Source organism: Chionomys nivalis, chromosome 11 (assembly GCF_950005125.1).
Source record: "Chionomys nivalis chromosome 11, mChiNiv1.1, whole genome shotgun sequence".
Taxonomy (NCBI): domain Eukaryota; kingdom Metazoa; phylum Chordata; class Mammalia; order Rodentia; family Cricetidae; genus Chionomys; species Chionomys nivalis.
Window position 1 is genome coordinate 59963836 of NC_080096.1, and position 20343 is coordinate 59984178.

Sequence of the window (20343 nt, forward strand, 5' to 3'; positions counted from 1 at the left end):
ATTTCTCCAGGGCCCACTGCTAGGAATATAATCCACTCAACAGGAGTAGATTTTAAAACACACATTTTAAAACAATAAATATTTTCAAGAAATAGGATTATCAAAATAATTATAGATCCAGTCAAGAAAGCCAATAAGTTTGTTACCTAAAAAAAAAATATCCCACAGAAGAGATTTTTATCAAATCAGTGGTGACTTGCCTAAACTAAGTCCAGTCAAAGTGGTGACTTAAGAATAGTGATGTCCGGAGGGGGAGGGGGCTCGGCAGTTAAGAGCATATGACTCTCCTGCAGAGGATGTGGGTTGGTTACAAGCACCAATGTGGTGGTACACCATTATCTATAACTCCAGCTCCAACGGTTCCGATGCCGGCTTCTATCACCAGGTATGCATGTGATACAAATACATACATCAAGGCAAAGCACTCACATGCATAAAATAAAATAGATAATTACTGTTTGATGTGGTGGTACAAACCCATAGTCTGAAAGGGTCAAGAGGCTGAAACAGGAGGATCACTTGAGTCTAGAAGTTTGAGACCAGCCTGACCAACATAGTAAGGACTTTGCTTCAAACCACACACACACACACACACACACACACACACACACAATGACAAAAACCCTGGCTACAAGATCTATAACATGATTAGTTAAAGAGAAAAGAGGAGACAGGAAGAGATAAGAAGACTGACATGTATAACAAGCAACATGAATCTTCCTAATTCCTTCTTATGCCTGTTTCCCTCCCCTGTTACATATTGGACTCATTTCTATATTATATATTGAATTTCTATAAAGGCATTGAGTTGGTTATACTATAAATACATTTCTTAGACAACTTGACAATAATCCCATAAAATGAAATTCAAATTATAAAACAAACAATATATTTAGATAAAAGTGCAGAAAGCTCTATATTAATGAATATGTAAGTTATCTTACCACTTCATCTTCTGTGTCCAGTATTTCCTCGAGGTCTGATCGTGAAATGTTCAGGATGGATGCTGCCAGCGTCTGTGCTTTATGGGTTGAGGTTTTACAAGCATGTCTGTTTCTCTGCATCTTCTTAAGCTCTCTGATTTGATGTCTGGTCCTATGGACATCACTTTGTAACTCTTTGACCAAAGCCTAAAACATATTGGAAAGAACATGGGTTCATATGGAAGTCATAATGAAGACAAAGTGGCCAAACCATAAAAATGTGACTGTACTAGCAAATCATTTTTATTAAGGTTACCGTGATTTTATTTATTTTGGAAGAGAATTGACTGCTATCTACTCATTTCTATTATGTAATAAAAACCTCTCTTAAATCACCATCATAACTACCTTTCTTTATTAAGCACTGCTCTCTAAACTCACTGTTAAATATGCTAACTGGTGTCTGGTTGGTCAAGCTTGCCACCTGTTATCATGGTAAAGCACACTTGAGTTGATGAGATAGTTCTACTTATCTGTAAACATACTATTTGCATAGTAATTATAATAGGCCATTGCATGGTGGGTTTAATTGTTATATAGCTGATGAAAGACGGCCACCAAAAAGTTCACTTCTGTAATATTTTACGAAAACTAGACATTCTTTGGAAAAACCTGAGAACAAGTAGAGTTACAGTACAATTAAATCATGCAGTGTAAAGAGGGGAGGGGTGAAACATATAAGGACGCAAGAACAATGCTACAAACATCTTCAAGTTCTTCCTATGAGAAAATAACAAGTGCTAGCTTTCGTCACTCCAAGGGCAAATGGGGGGGGGGAGCACATTGTACTTTGTATGATCAGAGTTCTGTGTTCTGTGTGGTGATACAAGTATAGCTTTGGGAGCCCAATAAAGGTGGCAGGTATCTTTATAGTTGGCCCCTAAATACATTGTCATGTATATCACTAAGTAAAGATGAATATTTTTAGTTCTTGTGAGATCAAATTACAGCACAGTAAAATATATATATCTTAATGGTATAGTTTTATGAAGTTTTACTAAATGAAAACTTTGGCTAAGCTTATACCCAGGTCAAAGTAGATAGTATTTTCCTTCTGTTATGGCTTGGATCCCCCACAGGCTAAGTAAAAGTGAACACTTGGTTCCTAGCTAGTGTGTTTAGGATGCTACAGAGCCTTTAGGAGGTGGAGCCTAGCTGGTGAAACTCGTCCACTGGGGGGCGGGATTGGAGGTTACAACCTGTCTCTGGTCCTCTTGTCGCTCTCTCTTCCTTGGTCCCTGGAGATGTGAGATGGCTCTGACCTGTCGCCACAGCTGTCAAGAGCTGTCACAGCTAAGCCTTACCACCAGGATACAGTTGAATCTAGATCGTGAGTCCAAACAAAACCTCTCTGAAGTTGCTTCTTGTCAAGCATATGTCATTACTTGAACAACTTCATTCATGTCCTTTCTTGGTTGTGGTACTTTGAATGTAATTGGCCCCCATAACCTCAGAGGACGTGACACTATGAGAAAGTGTGGCTTTGTTGGAGTGGGTATGGTCTTGTTGGGGAAGAGTGCCATTGTGGGGGTTGGCTTTGAGGTTTCCTATGGTCAGAATACTGCCCGGTGAGTCAGTCTACTTCCTGTTGCTGCAAGATGTAGGACCCTCAGCTATGCTGATAATGGACTGAACCTCTGAAATTGTAAGCAAGTTGCCCCAATTAAATGTTTCCTTTCTAAGAGTTGCTCTGGTCATGGTGTCTCTTCACAGCAACAAAATCCCCAAGACACTGGTTAATTCCTAGTCAGTCAGTTTTCCTAGTATCATTTATTGAAGAAACAGTACTTTCACTGTCACATGCTTTCCTTGTCTGTCACTTATTAGTTAATAATATAGACATAGATTTCTTAATGATCTCTCTACTCTGTTCAGTGGTTTATGCTTTTTCTTTTATGTCAATATCATGAAGGTTTGATTACTATAACTCTGTGATATAGTTTCAAACCAGAAAGTATAATACCTCTAGCTTAGCTCTTCTTGCTCAACATTGCTTTGTTAAGTCAACATCTTTTGTGGTTTTTCCTATTTTCGTTCAAATATAATAGGACTACTAATAGCAACTGTAGTGAATGATTATACATAAGTGCATAGATATACATGCATATACACACATGTACACACATATTAGGCAATAAGACATTTTAACAGTATTCGTTCTTCCAATCCATGAACATTGCCTATTTTCCATTTATATTTTTCAATTTATTTCATCAATAACATTTTTCAGTTAAAAGATTCCATTTTCTTTCTCGGTAAGCTCTACTCCTAGTTTTTCCTTTATTGTTTTGCTGTAACTGTAAATGACCATTTTCTCATTTCTGTGTTAGAGGGTTTGTTGTTAGTGTAGAGAGACAGAACTAAATTTTATATATTGGCTTTTGGAACTATCAGACACTGTTGAACTCATCTTTTTTGAGGAATAGACCTATGTTTTTTTTTTTATGTCTAAACTGTGCAATCTGCAAACAGAGATATTTTTACTTTTCCCTTGTGATTTCTATAGCTTTATTTAAGCCTTTGCCTTGGTCTTGATTTAACCGAAAAAAAGCATTTCTGTAACTTACAGGTTTTATTATATAGAAATCTTCTCACTCTAATGTGTTGAGTTTTTCAAAATAAAAAGATATGAAATTTTATGAAGTTCTTTTTCTGTATCTACTGATAAACAATATGACTTTTCTTTTATTCTGCTAATTTAGCATCTCATATGTATTTATTTGCATATTTGAACCATCCACAGAACAAATCCCATTTCAACTGGTTTTATGATGTTTTCAATGTGGCTTGCCAGTACTTTGTTAGAGATTCTTGCTTCTATGTTTGAGTGATACTGGAATTTAATTTTCCCCTCACCACATCCTCATCTAACTTTGCTTTCAGTGTAATACTGACCTTGTAAAGAAAGTTTGGAAGTGTTGTCCTTTTTAATTTTTTGGAAGAGTTCAAGAACTGGCATTAACTCTTCTTTAAATGTTGGCCAGACAGTGGGGAAGCCATATGGCACTGGGATTACCGGGAGGGTTCTGATTACTGACTCAATTGCCTTACTTGTTCATTTGGATATTGTAATACTTCACGGTTCAATCTTGGTGGGTAGTTGATTTTCAGGAACTCCCATTTATTACAGCTTATATATAATTGTTCAGAGTATTCTCTTATGATCCGGATCACTTCTTGGCTATTAGTCATAATTTTCTAGTTGGAATAATAAATCTTTCTCTTTTGTTTTTCTTAATTAGTCTAGATAGACATTTACCAATTTTATATTTTAAGAGTTAGCTTAGTTTCACTGATCTTTGCTTTGTTTTCCATTCTTTTTATCTGAATTGTTTCTTTCCTACTGCGTTCTAGTCTCTTCCTCCTATTAACTTCAGGCCCTTGCTCTTCAATGTTTAAAGTTAGACTGTACACTTGAGAACCCTTTTGTTAAATTATTTACAGCTGTAATCTCTCTTCTCAAAAACCACAGTTTTTGCATTCATACATGTAATAGGTTGTGTTTCCATCTTCACTTGTCTCATTTTTTTTTTATTTCTCTCTACTTTATAATTAGCCCTATTAGCTTTTGGGGCCAAAATCTTACCTTCCACATATTCATGAATTTTCCTTTCATGGTTGATTTGCAGTTTTACACAAATAGAGTTAGAAAAGATGCTTCCTATGACTTTAACCTTTTGAACTTTTAAGAGTTTTTTTTTTTTTTTTTTTTTTTTTGTGGCTTCACATTTGCCTGTCCTGTGGAAGGTTCTGCATATGTCTGTGAGGACCACATGGTGCTGATGTTGCTCAGTTCTGCTGCTTATGCATTCACTGTTCAGAGGGGCTACTGCTGAGAGGGTCATCATTCTTCTTTGGGTTTCTTTCCTCCTCTGCTCTTAGTATCTGCTATATACTTAGATGCACCGACGTTTGGTGAACAAATATTTATAACTGTTTTTGTCATTTCCGTTTTGACTGTTTATTAACTAAACTCTATCATGTTATAAACTCAGCCACTTACATTCTCATATTTGTATGGAATATCTTTTACTATCTCTTCATTTTCAGTTAGGTGTGCCTTGATAGCTAAATTGAGTCTTTTGTATGATCACTAGATCATACTTTCAAAACGAAAGAAAAAAGAAAAATCTGTTCAGCCACCAGACACCTTCTGATCAGAGTTTAGTCTATTTACATTTAAAGTAAATATTATGGGGTAACATATTTACTATTTCCATTTTGTTAATTGTTTTATGACTCTTTGTTCTACTATCCATTATTCTTTCTTCCATTCTTGGTGTTTTCCCTTGACTTTTCTGTTGTTGCATATGCTTTGAGATATTTCTTAATCTTCTGTATTTCCACTTTAGAACTTCCTTTGTCAATACTTTGTGGCTTTCATAAAATACTTTGTAATTGTAGCTTCCTATTCAGCGGTTAACAGCATGGCAATAAGGATCACATACAGATGACACTGCTCATTGGATATTACGATTTACAAATATGTTTCAATTATATATCTAAGAGAAAAATTTGTCATTTAGTTTCTAAGTGCTTTATTTTATGGCATAATGAAAGTCATTTTTGCAACCCTATTGTAAAGCTTGAGCATCCTGACTTGAGTTTGTTTCAACTTTATTACTTAGCGTTCTTTATCTCCACTTAAGGAACTCTGGGCAGCATTCCTAGGGAGGCACAGACTCTCTGTGTCAGCTCACTGGGGCAGCCTTTGTTGACTACAATATTCTTGGCTGGCAGTTTTCACTTTCACTATTTGAAAACAACCCATATTCTCCTGATCATCGAGGCTTCTGTGAGCAGATTTTGGCAGTCTTATGGATGTGTTCTTTCTTACAGGGGATTCTTATATATGATGTTTAACAGTTTCTTCCTCTTCCAACAGTTTCTTTGTGTATGCCTTTGACAATTTAATTATACACTCCCTCATTTACAACTTTTGTGCTCAGTCTTTTGGAAATATCTTTGCATCTACGAATCTGCACACCTCTCTTTCTCCAAATTCAGGAAGCTTTCTGATATTATTTCTTTAAATAGTTTTTCTGTCCCTTTATATCTGTTCTAAAATTCCCATCATACATATATTTAATTTGATGGTGTCTCATAAATCTTATGATTTTCTTCACCTTTTCATTGAAAAGCTCTTTATTTCTCTGTGTAATTTTAAATGACCTATCCTTGAGTTCAGGGGAACTTCTTATGCTTTTCGGAATATCCTACTAAAGTCTTTTATTGAAATTTTTATTTCAGAAGATGGTGACCGAGACGGTGGAGCTGCACAAGCTGAAGCTTGCTGAACTAAAGCAAGAATGTCTTGCTCGTGGTTTAGAGACCAAGGGAATAAAACAAGATCTTATCAATCGGCTGCAGGCGTATCTTGAAGAACATGCTGAAGAGAAGGCAAATGAAGAAGATGTACTGGGAGATGAGACTGAGGAAGAAGAACCAAAGCCCATAGAACTGCCTGTTAAAGAGGAAGAACCTCCGGAAAAAACTGTTGATGTGGCTTCAGAAAAGAAGGTGGTAAAAATTACATCTGGAATACCTCAGACTGAAAGAATGCAGAAGAGGGCTGAACGATTCAATGTACCTGTAAGCTTGGAGAGTAAGAAGGCTGCGCGGGCAGCTAGGTTTGGAATTTCTTCTGTTCCAACAAAAGGTTGTTTTGGTGTCATCTGATACCAAACCTGTGGTTAACCTGGATAAACTAAAGGAAAGAGCACAGAGATTTGGTTTGAATGTCTCTTCCATCTCTAGAAAGTCTGAGGATGATGAGAAGCTGAAAAAAAGGAAGGAGAGATTTGGGATTGTGACAAGTTCAGCTGGAACTGGAACCACAGAGGATACAGAGGCCAAGAAAAGGAAAAGAGCAGAGCGTTTTGGGATTGCATAATGAAAAGTTCATGCTTTCTGCCCCATAGTGGTTTCCATTTCTCAAACTCTTGTTGGTTTTTATACACACACCCTACAAACAGTCATGTGCCTCACAGTGAGGAAGTGTGTGCCTTAGATAGGTACATCCTTAAATTCCAGCAGCAGTTTGATTTAACTGCTACTCTGCATTAAGGTTGTTATATTTTTGTTTTTAATTATTTTGCTTATTAATAAAAAGAGAAAGAAAAGAGAAAAAAAGAAATTTTTATTTCAGTTTTATATTGTCACTATAATTATTTTTCTCCACAGAAATGTCTCTGTAATTGATATCAGCTTCATTTTCTTTTAGTATAACACAAACATGCACACAGGCACACGCACATGTATGCGTGCACACACACACTCCAATATATACATATACCACATAGAATATACCAATATATGTGTTGTATGTGGTACACACACATGTGTATGGGAATGTGTCTGTCTGTGTGCATGCATGCAGAGGTCAGAACATGACTCCAGATGTCTTTATTGCTGTCCTATTGCCTTGAACCATTGTCTTCCACTGAATCAGAAGCTCACCATCTCTGGTAGGCTCTGTAAGGTGAGCTATGGGACTTGCCTGTCACTGGCCCTCAATGCATAGCATGGCCTACTACTAACGGGTGTTGGAGATTATACCTGAGAGCCTCGCACTTACAGAACAAGCACTCTTACCCACTGAACCATTTCCCAGCCCTGATATTTTGTCTTTATAAACACCGTTCATATAAAAATAATAATATATTCCATTTTGGAAAATTTTTAAATTTGAAAATCATATATTAAAAGGAAAGAATATAAATAACACAGATTAATTTCCTCTTCAATATTTACATTTTCTGAATACATTGTTGCCATTGCAGGATTCCTAATTTCATCTGTTCCCTGTCATGTTATCTTGTACTTCCTTCATTTATCTGAGAGGACTAATCTGAATTGCTCCTCTGCGGTAGGCGTCAATTGGTTAAGTCAGGTGGGTGGCCCTTCATTAGTCAGTCTGACTGCATCATGTCTCCAGATTTCTCATGACCCTGTCAGTTCCTTTAGTGTTTTCATGTTTTAGGAAGAAACCACTTAGACTTCACGGATTGCTTTTGTAAAGAAAAGCAATCAATCCAGACGGGTATGCATTGGCACCAGTGTGTGGGGTGCTTGCTGTCAGCATCTCTTAGTTTGGCAATGATGCTACACATTCTTTGGGGTCAGGGAGGGCTGCTGGATGGGTTTTGCATTCAGACATGGTCACTCGCTGGGATAGTGACTGCTGTTAATTCTAAGCTACAGGCTGTGTTCCTTGGTCATGTAGTTCCAATGGTTAGACTTCTAATATACAGGTTAGGGCTGGCTTCTGATTTGAAAGAGCAAAATTGCACTCTCTGGTCAAATGTTGTTGGTGGGTAGATTTTGCATTCAAGTGAGGTTGCACTGGTACCATAATCAGGCAATGTCTCAAATGGTCCACACTTGAATAGATGGAGTCACTGGCTTAGTTTTCTATAGGGACAAATATTCTGACTTTACTCTGTGTTTGGTCAGGTCTCTGAGGGTCTCTGAGTCAGGCTTCTCTGTAGATGGGTGGGGTTGTAAATATTAGACACAAACACACACACCTATAATACATATAATTCTGTGTATAAATATACACAGATAGCTTTAATGTTCTTTTCTCATCTAGGCTGACAGTGTTTCTTTCCTTAAGAGCAAGACCACCTAACAACAACAACAAAAAAATCCCAATACTAACCATAAGGAACCCTCTTTTGAGTTGTTGGTCAGAGCTGTCCACGAAAACCCTATGGGTACAAATGTGGCTCACATACCTTGGTGGTAACCAACAGATCGCTAATTGGACTTAACCCACTTAACAAGAGATAAACCACGACTGGTACTGGTAACCTGGCTTAATACTCAGTGCTGGTGAAGTCATGGTTAGGGAGGGGAATCTACAATCATTCATATATAAACTAGCATAATCCCTAACAAAAGGTGATGAACATTTGTCCTTAACTCACAGATAAGCAAACAAATAATCTTAACAACACACAAAAAAATTGATCATCCAACCATAACTGAGCTAATGAACTGAACAAACAGTTCTCAAAAGAAGAAATACAAATACAAATTACCAAGATAGATAATTTAAAAACATATATAACATCTTTAGCTATCAGGGAAATGCAAATTAAAACTTCTAAGTTTACAGTCAAAAGGGCTCTCTTTAAATGTTAGCAGGGCAAGGGGAAATGCAAAAATTTGAACCTGTACAGCTACTATGGAAAGCAGCATGCTGGGACTTCAAAACACTTAAAATGGAACTACTCACAACCTGGAGAGCAAAGTAAATCCTTCCTTCCTCCCCTAAGCTGCTTCTGTCAGGCATCTTGTTGAAGCAAAATGAAAAGTAATATAACTCCCTAATTCTAATTCCTTTGTCTTCCTTTTCTAGCATCTTATATTCAATATTAATTTTCATATTCTCACTCTTCTGTTTGAAACTATCTTAGAAAATAAAGTTTTAGGTCCACCTTAGTCCTAAATCACAGAATTTGAAAATTTTTAGGTAGATATATTTAGGTAGATATATATTTAACATTATTTTGTTAAATCATAATTATATATACTATATTCATGGTAGATAAAGAAAATAATTTTTGCTTTTATGAATTTGTTGAGTAAAGATGTAAAGCAGCATTTGAGAATGCTGTAGATAATTTGAAAAGAAAGCATCTTTATATTTTGTCTATTGTGAATTACTCATTCTTGAGTATACTATAGAACAAACACTCTGGGAAAGCAGGATTATTAGGATCTCATCAATTCTTTGTGTATTTCCACACTTCCTTCAAGTTTTGCTTAATATGTTGTTAGGAACATGTTAGGATCACTTTCCTATTTGAAAACTACCCATATTAGCATTATAAAATACTTCCTTGTCCTTTATGATGCTCACCCATGTTAGCAATATGAAATACTTCCTTGTCCTTTATGATGCTCACCCATGTTAGCATTAAGAAATACTTCCTTGTCCTTTATGATGCTCACCCATGTTAGCAATATGAAATACTTCCTTGTCCTTTATGATGCTCACCCACTGTCCCAGCATCAGAGGACATTTTCAAATTGAGAACACTTCCTTGGACAGACATGTCCACTTCCAGCTAGTCTGTTTTCAGTTATGATGATGCATTGTATGTTCAGGAAGCAGCAAACTATTATACTGCGCTCTTACTATATCTAGTTCTCTGGCTTTATTTTCTTAACGTTTTCTAGTCTTTCTTCACCATGAGCCTTGACTGGATTAGCTGACAACACACGCTCTTGAGCTGCACCGTACTGATGATGACTGACTGCACTTTCCTTCCAGTGAAATTCAATGTGGGGTAGGTGGGCCACTTGGAGATACTAGAGCTGCCGCCCTTATCATGGTTTCCTGAAGAAATAATGCATTTAAAGCAGCTTTTTGAAAATTGGTGAAGAGGCTTGAAATCCTGGTTCTGGCAGTCCAAAATGGGGGATGTGTCAGGTGATTGGCCTTCTTCTCTAGGAGAATCCCAAGGCGCTGCTAGGTTGACAAAAAATTCAGAAATGTACCTGTGTCTCAACAGTATGTAAACAGCTTTACTGAGGTGTACTTTATATAGTTTCAATATTCGTAGTAAGAACTTTTCCTTTTAAAAGCTCTAATTTTCCTATAGTGAGACAAAGATTAAGTGTGAATGTGGGGTGAACTTTATTATTACAGAAGTGTTTAACACTCATAATTAAGAGAACAGATCAGTGCCTAAGTATTAAGCATTGCAAATATAAACATAAATTTGGAATGTTCAACAAATGACCACACTAGAGAAGAAGTGCATATACACTGAGCACCTACTAAATCTTACCAAACAGAAATACATACTGATAATGAAGCCATGCCTACTCTCTAGCTAAATACTGTTCTTTCGCTGGTATATATTTTTAGTTAACGACAACAAAAACGCTGAGAAAATGGTGCTTGGCATATGACTCTCACATATGAGCACATTAACAAGCCTATATATCAAGGCTGACTCAAACTGAGCAAATACTTCTAGAAATTTCCCTAGTGTGTTTTATCCAGTTATTAGGAGAATTCAAAGCCTCAGCTCTGCCACACATATCCAGCCCAGATGCTCAAAGCACTTGATTTCACCCCAGGGCAAAATTCCATATTCAAGACTAGATCTAGAGCAGATGGCCACTCCACCTCTTCCATAATCTGGTTGTGCCCTACAAATAAATGAAAAGACTAAAGGGAACATAGATTCCACAACAGGACCAGAACAAACATTAGTACTATTAAAACTACTGATAATATTTATTAAGTAGTTTAGTGTACATGATATCTATCAAGATTTGTTCAGAATGCATTGTGATTATGATCTACATAAGAACTATATATAGTTATGAATAGCTCTTGCCTTTACAGTTTTAACAGGAAAAGTGGCTATAATCCTGGCACCATGTATATGTGTGTCTGTCTGATCAATTCCTCAAGAATATAATGAGCCTTATTGGCTGACAGTACTATAAGGAAATTATTGATAATGTCCCTGCCCCCAAGGTGGCTATATAATATACCTGAAACAAAACACAATTGAAAAAGTTTATAATTACATTTTAACTGTACACACCATAACATATTGGGAGCTAACTATTCTCTTATCATTGCTATCAGTAATAATAGTTCATGCTTACAGAGCAGTTCTGGTTTGTCAAGCACCACTCTGAACTTGTAGCTATGATTTATTCAAACCCTAACCCCGGGTATGCTCTATTAATATAATCTTATGGAGAGAGAAACTAAGGAACAGAGAATTAGATCAGTTTCCTGAGATCACAACGCTAGTATGGAGCAGAGGTGAACTCTGTCTTCTTGGATACAAGGTTATAGGAAAGATTCATACAGAAGAAGGTCCTAGATAACTCTGAAAGGGGACACAAAGATAACAGGTCCTTTTTGGGGAATGCAGACTTTAAGAAATGTCAGGAACAAAACCAATATGGGTGGAAGTTGGAGAACAGGAAGAAAGAGTAGAGTAAAAGCTGGGCGGTGGTGGCGCACGCCTTTAATCCCAGCACTCAGGAGGCAGAGGCAGGCGGATCTCTGTGAGTTCGAGACCAGCCTTGGCTACAAGAGCTAGTTCCAGGACAGGCTCCAAAACCAGAGAGAAACCCTGTCTTGGAAAAAAAAAAGAAAGAGTAGAGTACAGATGCAGGATAATGTTCAGTTATAAAATGTGTAAAACTGATAACAAGATAGTTTAGATGTAATACAGCTACCACAGAAGGGTGGAAAGTCACAGATGGTGAGTTATCTGAATTGGTGGCCCCTGAGCAACTCTTTCAAGTCCTAAGTCACCTGTGTAAAGATGAGAAGAGGCTGGTCTCCTTTTACTAAGACCCAACTTCCCAGTCTTGAACAATACTTCTGTATTTGGCTACTGGTAGTCTTTGATTAAGAAAACTTAAAAAGAGACATGATGTTAGTATCAAGCACACATCATCATAAAATGCAATTAAAACAAATGTCAAATTAACCATTGGAAATTGGGAATTTTTAAGTTTTAAATGATAAACAGATATGGTTTTGTCAATGGTTAAGCAGAAGGCAATGCTTCTATAACTTTCTGCACAAAAGTCTGTGTACCACAGGTGTTCCTGGTGCCCCTGGAGGCCAGAAGATGATTTCAGATCCCTTGGAACTTGATTTACAGATGGTTATAAACCTCCTCGTGGGTACTTGGAACTGAGTTTATGCCCTCTGCTGATGAGACTAGTGCCCTTAACTGTTGAGCTATCTCTCTCTAGCTCCCATTTAAAACCTTTTTCCTATTCACTTAATCTGTCAAATGCAGATTTGGGGTTCTACCAGGGCCAATATTGTGTATTTTGTTTAAGCACAAGACATCACATGATTGTGAAGTTGGTGATCTAAATACTAAGTGTCTTAAATCAAGTGTAACAATTCTGAAAGAATACTGCACATGGGCTATATGACACACTCTGTCGAGATAGGCTATCACCGTGTAGCCAGGCTGGTCTGGACCCTATGTAGACCAGACTGACCTTATACTTAACAGAGAGCCTCTTGCCTGTGCCTCCAGAGTGCCAGGATTAAAGGCATCAATATGCCTATCCTATATTATATCCTTTAAGATGTTATTCAAGTTAAAAATCCATGAATCTGTAGCAATCTCAAATTCATTTATCAGTTACATCATTGTCAGTTAGTACAAAAGGACCAGTATGTCACCTTTATGGATCAGTATGTCCTTGAGTAGCTGGAGTTGGAGGCAGCTATGAGCAACCCAGTGTGGGTGCTGGGAACTGCATTTAGATCCTCTGCAAAGGGCAGAAAGTGCTCTTAACCACTGTGCCATCTCGCCAGCCAACAGAGTGAGGTGCAAATGAGTGATTCAAATTATGGTGGGTCATGGCAAAGAAGGAAGTGATTGGTAATATATTATAGAAAGTCATATAAAATTTCATTCTATGAAGAGTTCATAAGTGTAAAATGCACCCCTACTGAAGTAATATGACTGCCTTGAGTGTTCCCTTTCAGCCCTACTTCTGCATTCTCAAATACTGACTTTCATGCCATCTACAGGGAGAAGAAAAGGAGCCCTTGCTCACCAAGGTCTGAAAAAGAGAGGGAAATGTGGTTGGGGTTGAGGGGGTGAGAGAACAGGCTTTCTTTCCCACTGCAAACAATTTCAGAGACAACACTGAAGGTCAGGAGGACTACCATAAAGATTTCACATTTCCAGTGCAAACTTAATTTAGTGATCATTATTGCATGCCTGTTCTTTTTGAGATACTGCAGTACATGCTGTGGAGATACGGATTAATAAGACATTGTTCCTGCTACTAAGGACATCACCATGGCTTAGCTAGCAGTGATAGATGCTTACTAACTACATGACAACAATAAAAGGCACTGAATGGAGTTATGGACACTGCACAGGGGATTAAAGAGGGCAGAACCATCACAGGCTCTCTGGCCTCAAGGACTGCTGGTTCTGAATCCAGAACATCTCCTCAGCTGCTACAGGTAAGAGAGGAAGGGTGCTGAATGCATCTTCCCCTCCTCCAGCAATCACCACTTAGTAGGTCGTTTGTGCAGCCAATTCATAAATCTTTCTGGGGTTCTTCAGAGTTTAGGTAGCATCTAGATAAATACAACTGGGCCAGCATGTATGTGCAGACATTTCAGTGGCCTTTATGTTCTCCTGTTTTTGCTGTTTCTCTGGCTTAACTGAACACGAAAGTAACTCTGTCCTTGCTTGGGTGATTTTTATTTTTTTTTTTTTTGGTTTTTCGAGACAGGGTTTCTCTGTGGTTTTGGAGCCTGTCCTGGAACTAGCTCTTGTAGACCAGGCTGGTCTCGAACTCACAGAGATTCACCTGCCTCTGCCTCCCGAGTGCTGGGATTAAAGGCGTGCGCCACCACCGCCCGGCTAACTTGGGTGATTTTTAAACAGGGTGGAAATGACTTAATTCATTCCAAATCTATCCTTATTACTTGACTACTATAATTTCACTATTAAACTAATGTAAAGAAAGAAATATTAACAATGGGGTGAATAATTTAAAACAAACCATAAAATCTGTTATAGAGAAATTTTGAGCATTGTGCCCATGAGGTAGGAGGAAAGGTTTTGTGCATTTGTGAAGCATGAAGAAAGCCAGGAGCATACCTGTAATGCTCATGGGGTAGAGGCAAGAGAATCTGCAGTCTGAGCTCAGCTGAGCTGTATATATATAGCTATATATAGTGAGGTCGTTCCAAAACAATAACATGAGCAACTACTAAAGGCAAGAAACTTGATGTTTCTGCCAAATCCTCAGGAGGAGGACAAGGCCTCTGCCTGAAGTAAGTGCAGGTGAGTAAGGCATCAATGACTCAAACCTTCACAAAGGTGGTGAACTCTTCTAGTTTTTCATTGGCTGCCAGCAGTTTCTTCTGCGCACCTTCCAGGACCTGTTCGCTCTGCAGGGCTAAGCTTTGGAGCTGTTCTGATGCTGCTGTCTCAATCTGTGCCATTGCTGTTTCTGTTTCATTTATTTTTGATATGAGGAGACTCAGCTTAAGTTCCTGCAACAGGTGACATTCACAAAATAGAAAAATATTTCATAAACTTATTGGGAACACAAGTTATACAGCTCAGACAAAAAGAAGGTTTTATTATTCTTTACTTGCAAATTACTTTTATTTTGGGTAAAGGTAATCCTTGTTTTTCTTTGCTAATAAAGCACAATCATTAACGTAAAACAAAGTCTGGTGTCTCACGTAGTGATACAGTACTGTCTATAGTTATGTGGTGTTATCAGTAGTTCATGTTGATTTAGGGAGAAAAAGGGTGACAGCATTAAAAATGAGAATTGTGTCCCTGTATTTGAATCTCCTCCTGAATGTGCAGAAGCATACCTTTTTATCTAACTCCTCTTTAGTTTTCTGATACATCTGTTCATATTGTGACTTCTCCTTCATAGCAACATTGAGTCTTTGTTTTAGGGAATCAACCGATATTTTCTTGTTGGAACACTCTTCAGTTAATGTCTTCACCTGCAGTAAAAGGGTAGAGGTAATTACTGTTAGTAAATGCGCTAGAGTAGAAACTCAATGAATCCAACTGTACTCACTGTCTCAAAAATTTTATCAAATTCAAGTAGTCTACTTGTAGTATTCCTGTTATGAAGAAACTAGCAATTCTTGAGTCAATAACCAAACTAAAATGTCATAAAATGTATGATATGTATAATAAAATAGTAACAACTTTCTTTACACAGCTCAAAGAATAACAGAAGAAACGTTTTCACTTGGAATTTAATGCCACTAAAGAAACGATCATTTAAATAAGCTCTATCTGGAATGACTGAAGGGAAAGTGAAGTAAGGGGCTGAAGAGAGGGCGCGGTTCAAAGACCATGTTGCTCTTGCAGATGACGCAGCTTCAGTCCTCAGGACCCACATATGTAAACTTCAGCTCCAGGGGATCTGAAAGCCTCTGTGACCTACACGGATACCAGGCATGCATGTGGTCATACATACATACAGGCAAAGCATTAATAGAAATAAAAAATGTAAAGCTTTTGCCCGTTGCATAGCATTTAAAAGAATTTTAAACAAACCCATTTTAGTTTAGGGTCATATATTATATAGCTACCTTAAAAAAAAACCTCCTCTCTCATGTATACTAAATTAAGTGTATAGAAGAAAAAAATATAGTTTTTAAGGGCATTTATAAAATTAGAAGTAAAATAAACTATTTTGGCATAATAGTTACATTGGCGCATTAACCTGATTTTCAAAATCCTTATAAACTGTAGGTTTAAATAGTATAAAATAATAAATATATTATTATTTTATATATATAACAAAATATATTATTATTTTTAAATATATAACAAAATTTATAGAATTTCTTTTTTAAAAAATTAAATGTCTTCCTGAAGGACAGCACACAAACAGGCAGACTTTGTGTGTATTATGTGTGGAATTTCTAGAGTCTTGAATTCTCAAACAAATAAAAATAGCATAACTTTATAACTGTCAATATAGATCTTGCAAGTATTTTACATAGTTGTCTAGTACTGAATATTTATGTTAAAATTAAAGCAAACACAAAAAAAAATAGTACCTTTTTTTCAAGACTTTCTAACATTTCATTAAAGCTCTCATTACTTTCTGAATTTACTTTCTGTCGAAATTTCAAGTCCTCGATCAGGTGTCTTTTCATTGTTATATCTCTCTCCATTCGAGATGTCCTAGACGAGAAAAGACGTTAATGGGGGCAGAAATATCCTGACACACTGTACCCATGGTCATGCCTACTGGTAGTTTTGAAAATCTGATTTTAATGCCACCATGTTAGTAAAATAGAACTGCATTGAAATAAGTACCTAAGTATCATGTTTTGTCAAAACTCATAATCTGTTTGTGAACTTGTTATTTACATATTTGCATTATAATAAAAGGATGATTAACTGAGATCATTATAATTTATATAATTTATAAAAACTTAGATTATATTTAAATTACATTTTTGAATTGCTTAGAAATAAAGTGACAGAGATACCCAAAATTCTAGCAATGTTAAGAAACAATACTGTAATTTGGATAAAATTGTAAAATCTTATAAGATGCAAAGAAACTAAAATTAGACACTGTTTAACTCACTTAATTGAGATTGAACTCACCTGTCAGTTTAGTTTAAGACGGCGATTATTATAAAATGGTAACTTCAGTGAGATTTACTCATCTTGTAATATGCTGAGGATCTGAGTGACAACAGCTAACAAGAATTAGATCCTTTTATATATAGCTGTTATTATAAATTTCTGTATATTGAGTTATTTTTCAGAGGACCTTCATAATTTAAGACTACTGGATACAAGTGTAGTGCCCAGTGGATAAAGGACCCAGGAGTCAGTGTTTTCCCCGAGACTCCTCAACAGTAACCACTAAGCAACACTGCCTTTGATCTCTAACCTTAGAGGCATTTTCAGGTAAAAATAAGAATGTATTTTATTTGGAGGACTTGGGGAGAGAGGGCTTTACACTGTAGCCCAGGCTGGTCTCAACTTCTTGGCAACCTTCTTGCTTCGGTCTTCCTCACACTGGAATTATAGGTACAAGCCACTACACTCAGCTATCAATCCTCTGTCTAAGTTTTATTTATTATGAGTATAGTCTAAGTTTTATTTATTATGAGTATAGCCTCACTCATAATTCTGCCTACAAGTAGGCAAATGAGAAAATTATCAACGGTGTGTTCTATCTAAACATATCATCACATGAAAGCTTTACTAACGTTACAAATGCAGAGAACGAGGAACACTTTTGTTCAGTATGAAAGGGTATTTAAACTCCTTTAAAATGATATATACAAAAGAACCCTTGCTATTTTATAAATAAACAAAACTTTCACATTTGACCTTGGCTTTATAAACCTAGGAATTAACTCTAGACAAGCACCAATCTATATAATCTCTTAGTTTAAGAACTCACAATTGTAGATTTGTTCAAAGTCATTACTTTATATTTATTTAAATTATGCTAAGTGAAATCTAGTTTTAGTTTTAATATTTTACTTGAATTAAAAATAGCTACCAGATGGTCATCAATCATGCTATATGTTGTAGTCTTTAAAATTTCATATTATGTAGGCTTAGACATGATCTTAAGGGCTGGAGAGATGAATCAGTGGTTAAAAGCCCTGGCTGCTTGCTCTTCCAGAGGACCTGGATTCACATGACAGTTCAGAACTGTCTGTAGCTCCAGTTCTAGGGGATCTGATATCCTCAGACAGATGCACATGCAAACAAAACACCAATACACATAAAATAAGAATAAATAAATCATTACAAGTGTTCTTAAAAAACAATCTTAAAAAGTAAAATTCTGTTGTGAAACACTGGCATTGTTTTTTGGAGTGGACTAGTAAGGAGACAGGAAACCCACTAGGTGGCACCAGATACAATAGATAGAAATAGGAAAGCCTACTTTTCATGCATCTCCTTTATGTGATCTTCTTTCGCTAGGAGTTCCAGTTTCAGAGACTTGACATTGGATGACTGTTTAGTGAGTTCATTAGTTGCATTCTGGAAAAAATAAACAAACTTCATTTACCTTTCCATCTTGATCTAAGACAAGAGGCATTGCTTTGAGAAAGAGTGACCCATTTGTTTAATTATGCTAACAATGACCAAAATGTACTGTCAGGGTTTTACTTGTTTTTATATTTCACATAAAGATAACATATTTATAGTAAAATTATTATAAGGCCTGCCAGACCACACAGGAACATGAGCAATCGTACAGGACTCAAACATTTTAGTGGGAAATAGGAATTGCTGGGAGTAAAGTGTAATTATGTAACCAAGAGTCTTAGTGACTTGGGAAGATCACTTAAAATGAACGATAGATTTATTTACTCACAAGCTGCAATGAATTAAATTTTACCACAGAAAACCTGCTGCTCCCCTACAAAGCATGGCAGCTGTTTGCCAGCTCTTGGGATCTGGTCTCATCTTTGATTTGCTTTCACCAAGAGAACATGGCTGAAGCAAAGTTTAAACTTCAGCCCTCAAAGCCCGGGGACTTCTGCCTTTGCCATCCTGAATCACCTCACAGGAAGCCAGTTTCAAGGGCACACGAAGGGCACTGAGGTGCTGCAGCTGACAGCCAGCTGAGTGCCGGACGGACTCAGGTGTGAGGGTTGTGCTGCATCTTCCAGCCTGGCACACAAACACTAAGAACGCAAACATACGAGTGCCCAGGAGTGAACAGAAAAGAAATGATGCACAATAAATTTAGCTAAAATGTGAGGACAATCTGTTCAAGAATGCTGGATGAGCAAATCTTATTAAAACTGCATTCCACTTTCCTTGAACTTGCTAAAAGTAGTATATTATCACTTAAGGATTTATTCACAGTTACTGGATTTTCAAAGTGGATTGGGTATTTGAGGCGTTCCTTGTTATTCACACCTAGGGATCCGGAAGCCACAGTATCAAGACAGCTAGCTTGCATCTCGACTTGAGTTTCAGTTAAAGATCTAATCTGAAACACTACTTAGTCTTGTTGGTATTTTAGTTTACCCATTCATAAGATATTGTTAATACATACTCAAATTAACACATCCGTTAAGTTCAGAAAGTGTTAAACACTCGTGCACACGGTGCCTCTGTGGGGGAAACAGGACAGCCTGCAGCAGGTGGTTCTTTCCTTCTGCTATTTAATTCTTGGGGCTCAAACTCAGGACATCGGGTTTCTATACAATCATTTTTACTCTGAGCCATCTCATCAGTTTCTCACTAATAGTTCAAAATTACAATAAATTATTTTTATTATAACTATTTCTCAATTTAAATGCTTGGTGATAATTTTTTTTTAATTTGAAAAGATGATATTATTAAGGTAAATATGAGTTAATTTCATCAGACCAACTTTAAATGTAGCATGTGTAAATTTAAATTTTCAAATAATTTTAATTTTATATGAATTTTTAAAACTCAAATAATTCAATAGGGCATATTGCATATTTATAGTGATATGTAATATTTATAACATTGCCAGAATAAATTGCTTCAAAGTAGTGAATTTGACAAAAGATTAAAACTGTACTTATATTAAATTCTTTCTGAAAAACGAAACAAAACAAATCTTTCTGGAATGATCCCTCATTTAGTTAATAATATCCATGTGAATTTTATACAGTATATTACTAATAACCACACTATATAGTGCCACACTGCCTTTAAAGACTATTGTAATGTGTTTACTTTTATTCTCAATGGTCCCCCTAACCTTTTATGTTCCAATTTTATATCCATATTAACATTTTCAAACTTTGTTTTGTTTTTGTTTTTGTTTTTTTGAGACAGAGTTTCTCTGTGTAGCTCTGGCTGTCCTG

At 36.6% G+C, this 20343-nt stretch overlaps 1 protein-coding gene and 1 pseudogene across 5 annotated transcripts in view; one reads left to right on the forward strand and one right to left on the reverse strand.

Moving 5' to 3' along the window:
* The window catches only part of Cntln (centlein), a 236057-nt gene that overhangs the window by 15593 nt on the left and 200121 nt on the right, over nucleotides 1-20343 (reverse strand). For all 5 annotated transcript variants that reach the window (XM_057784199.1, XM_057784198.1, XM_057784196.1 and 2 more), the window contains 5 exons: nucleotides 18432-18529; nucleotides 16567-16693; nucleotides 15355-15492; nucleotides 14836-15021; nucleotides 945-1130 (listed from right to left, as the gene is read on the reverse strand). In XM_057784199.1, the coding sequence (XP_057640182.1) occupies nucleotides 945-1130; nucleotides 14836-15021; nucleotides 15355-15492; nucleotides 16567-16693; nucleotides 18432-18529 (735 nt within the window). The remainder of the gene's footprint in view (nucleotides 1-944; nucleotides 1131-14835; nucleotides 15022-15354; nucleotides 15493-16566; nucleotides 16694-18431; nucleotides 18530-20343) is intronic.
* LOC130883609 (SAP domain-containing ribonucleoprotein-like) lies at nucleotides 6237-7109 on the forward strand (annotated as a pseudogene).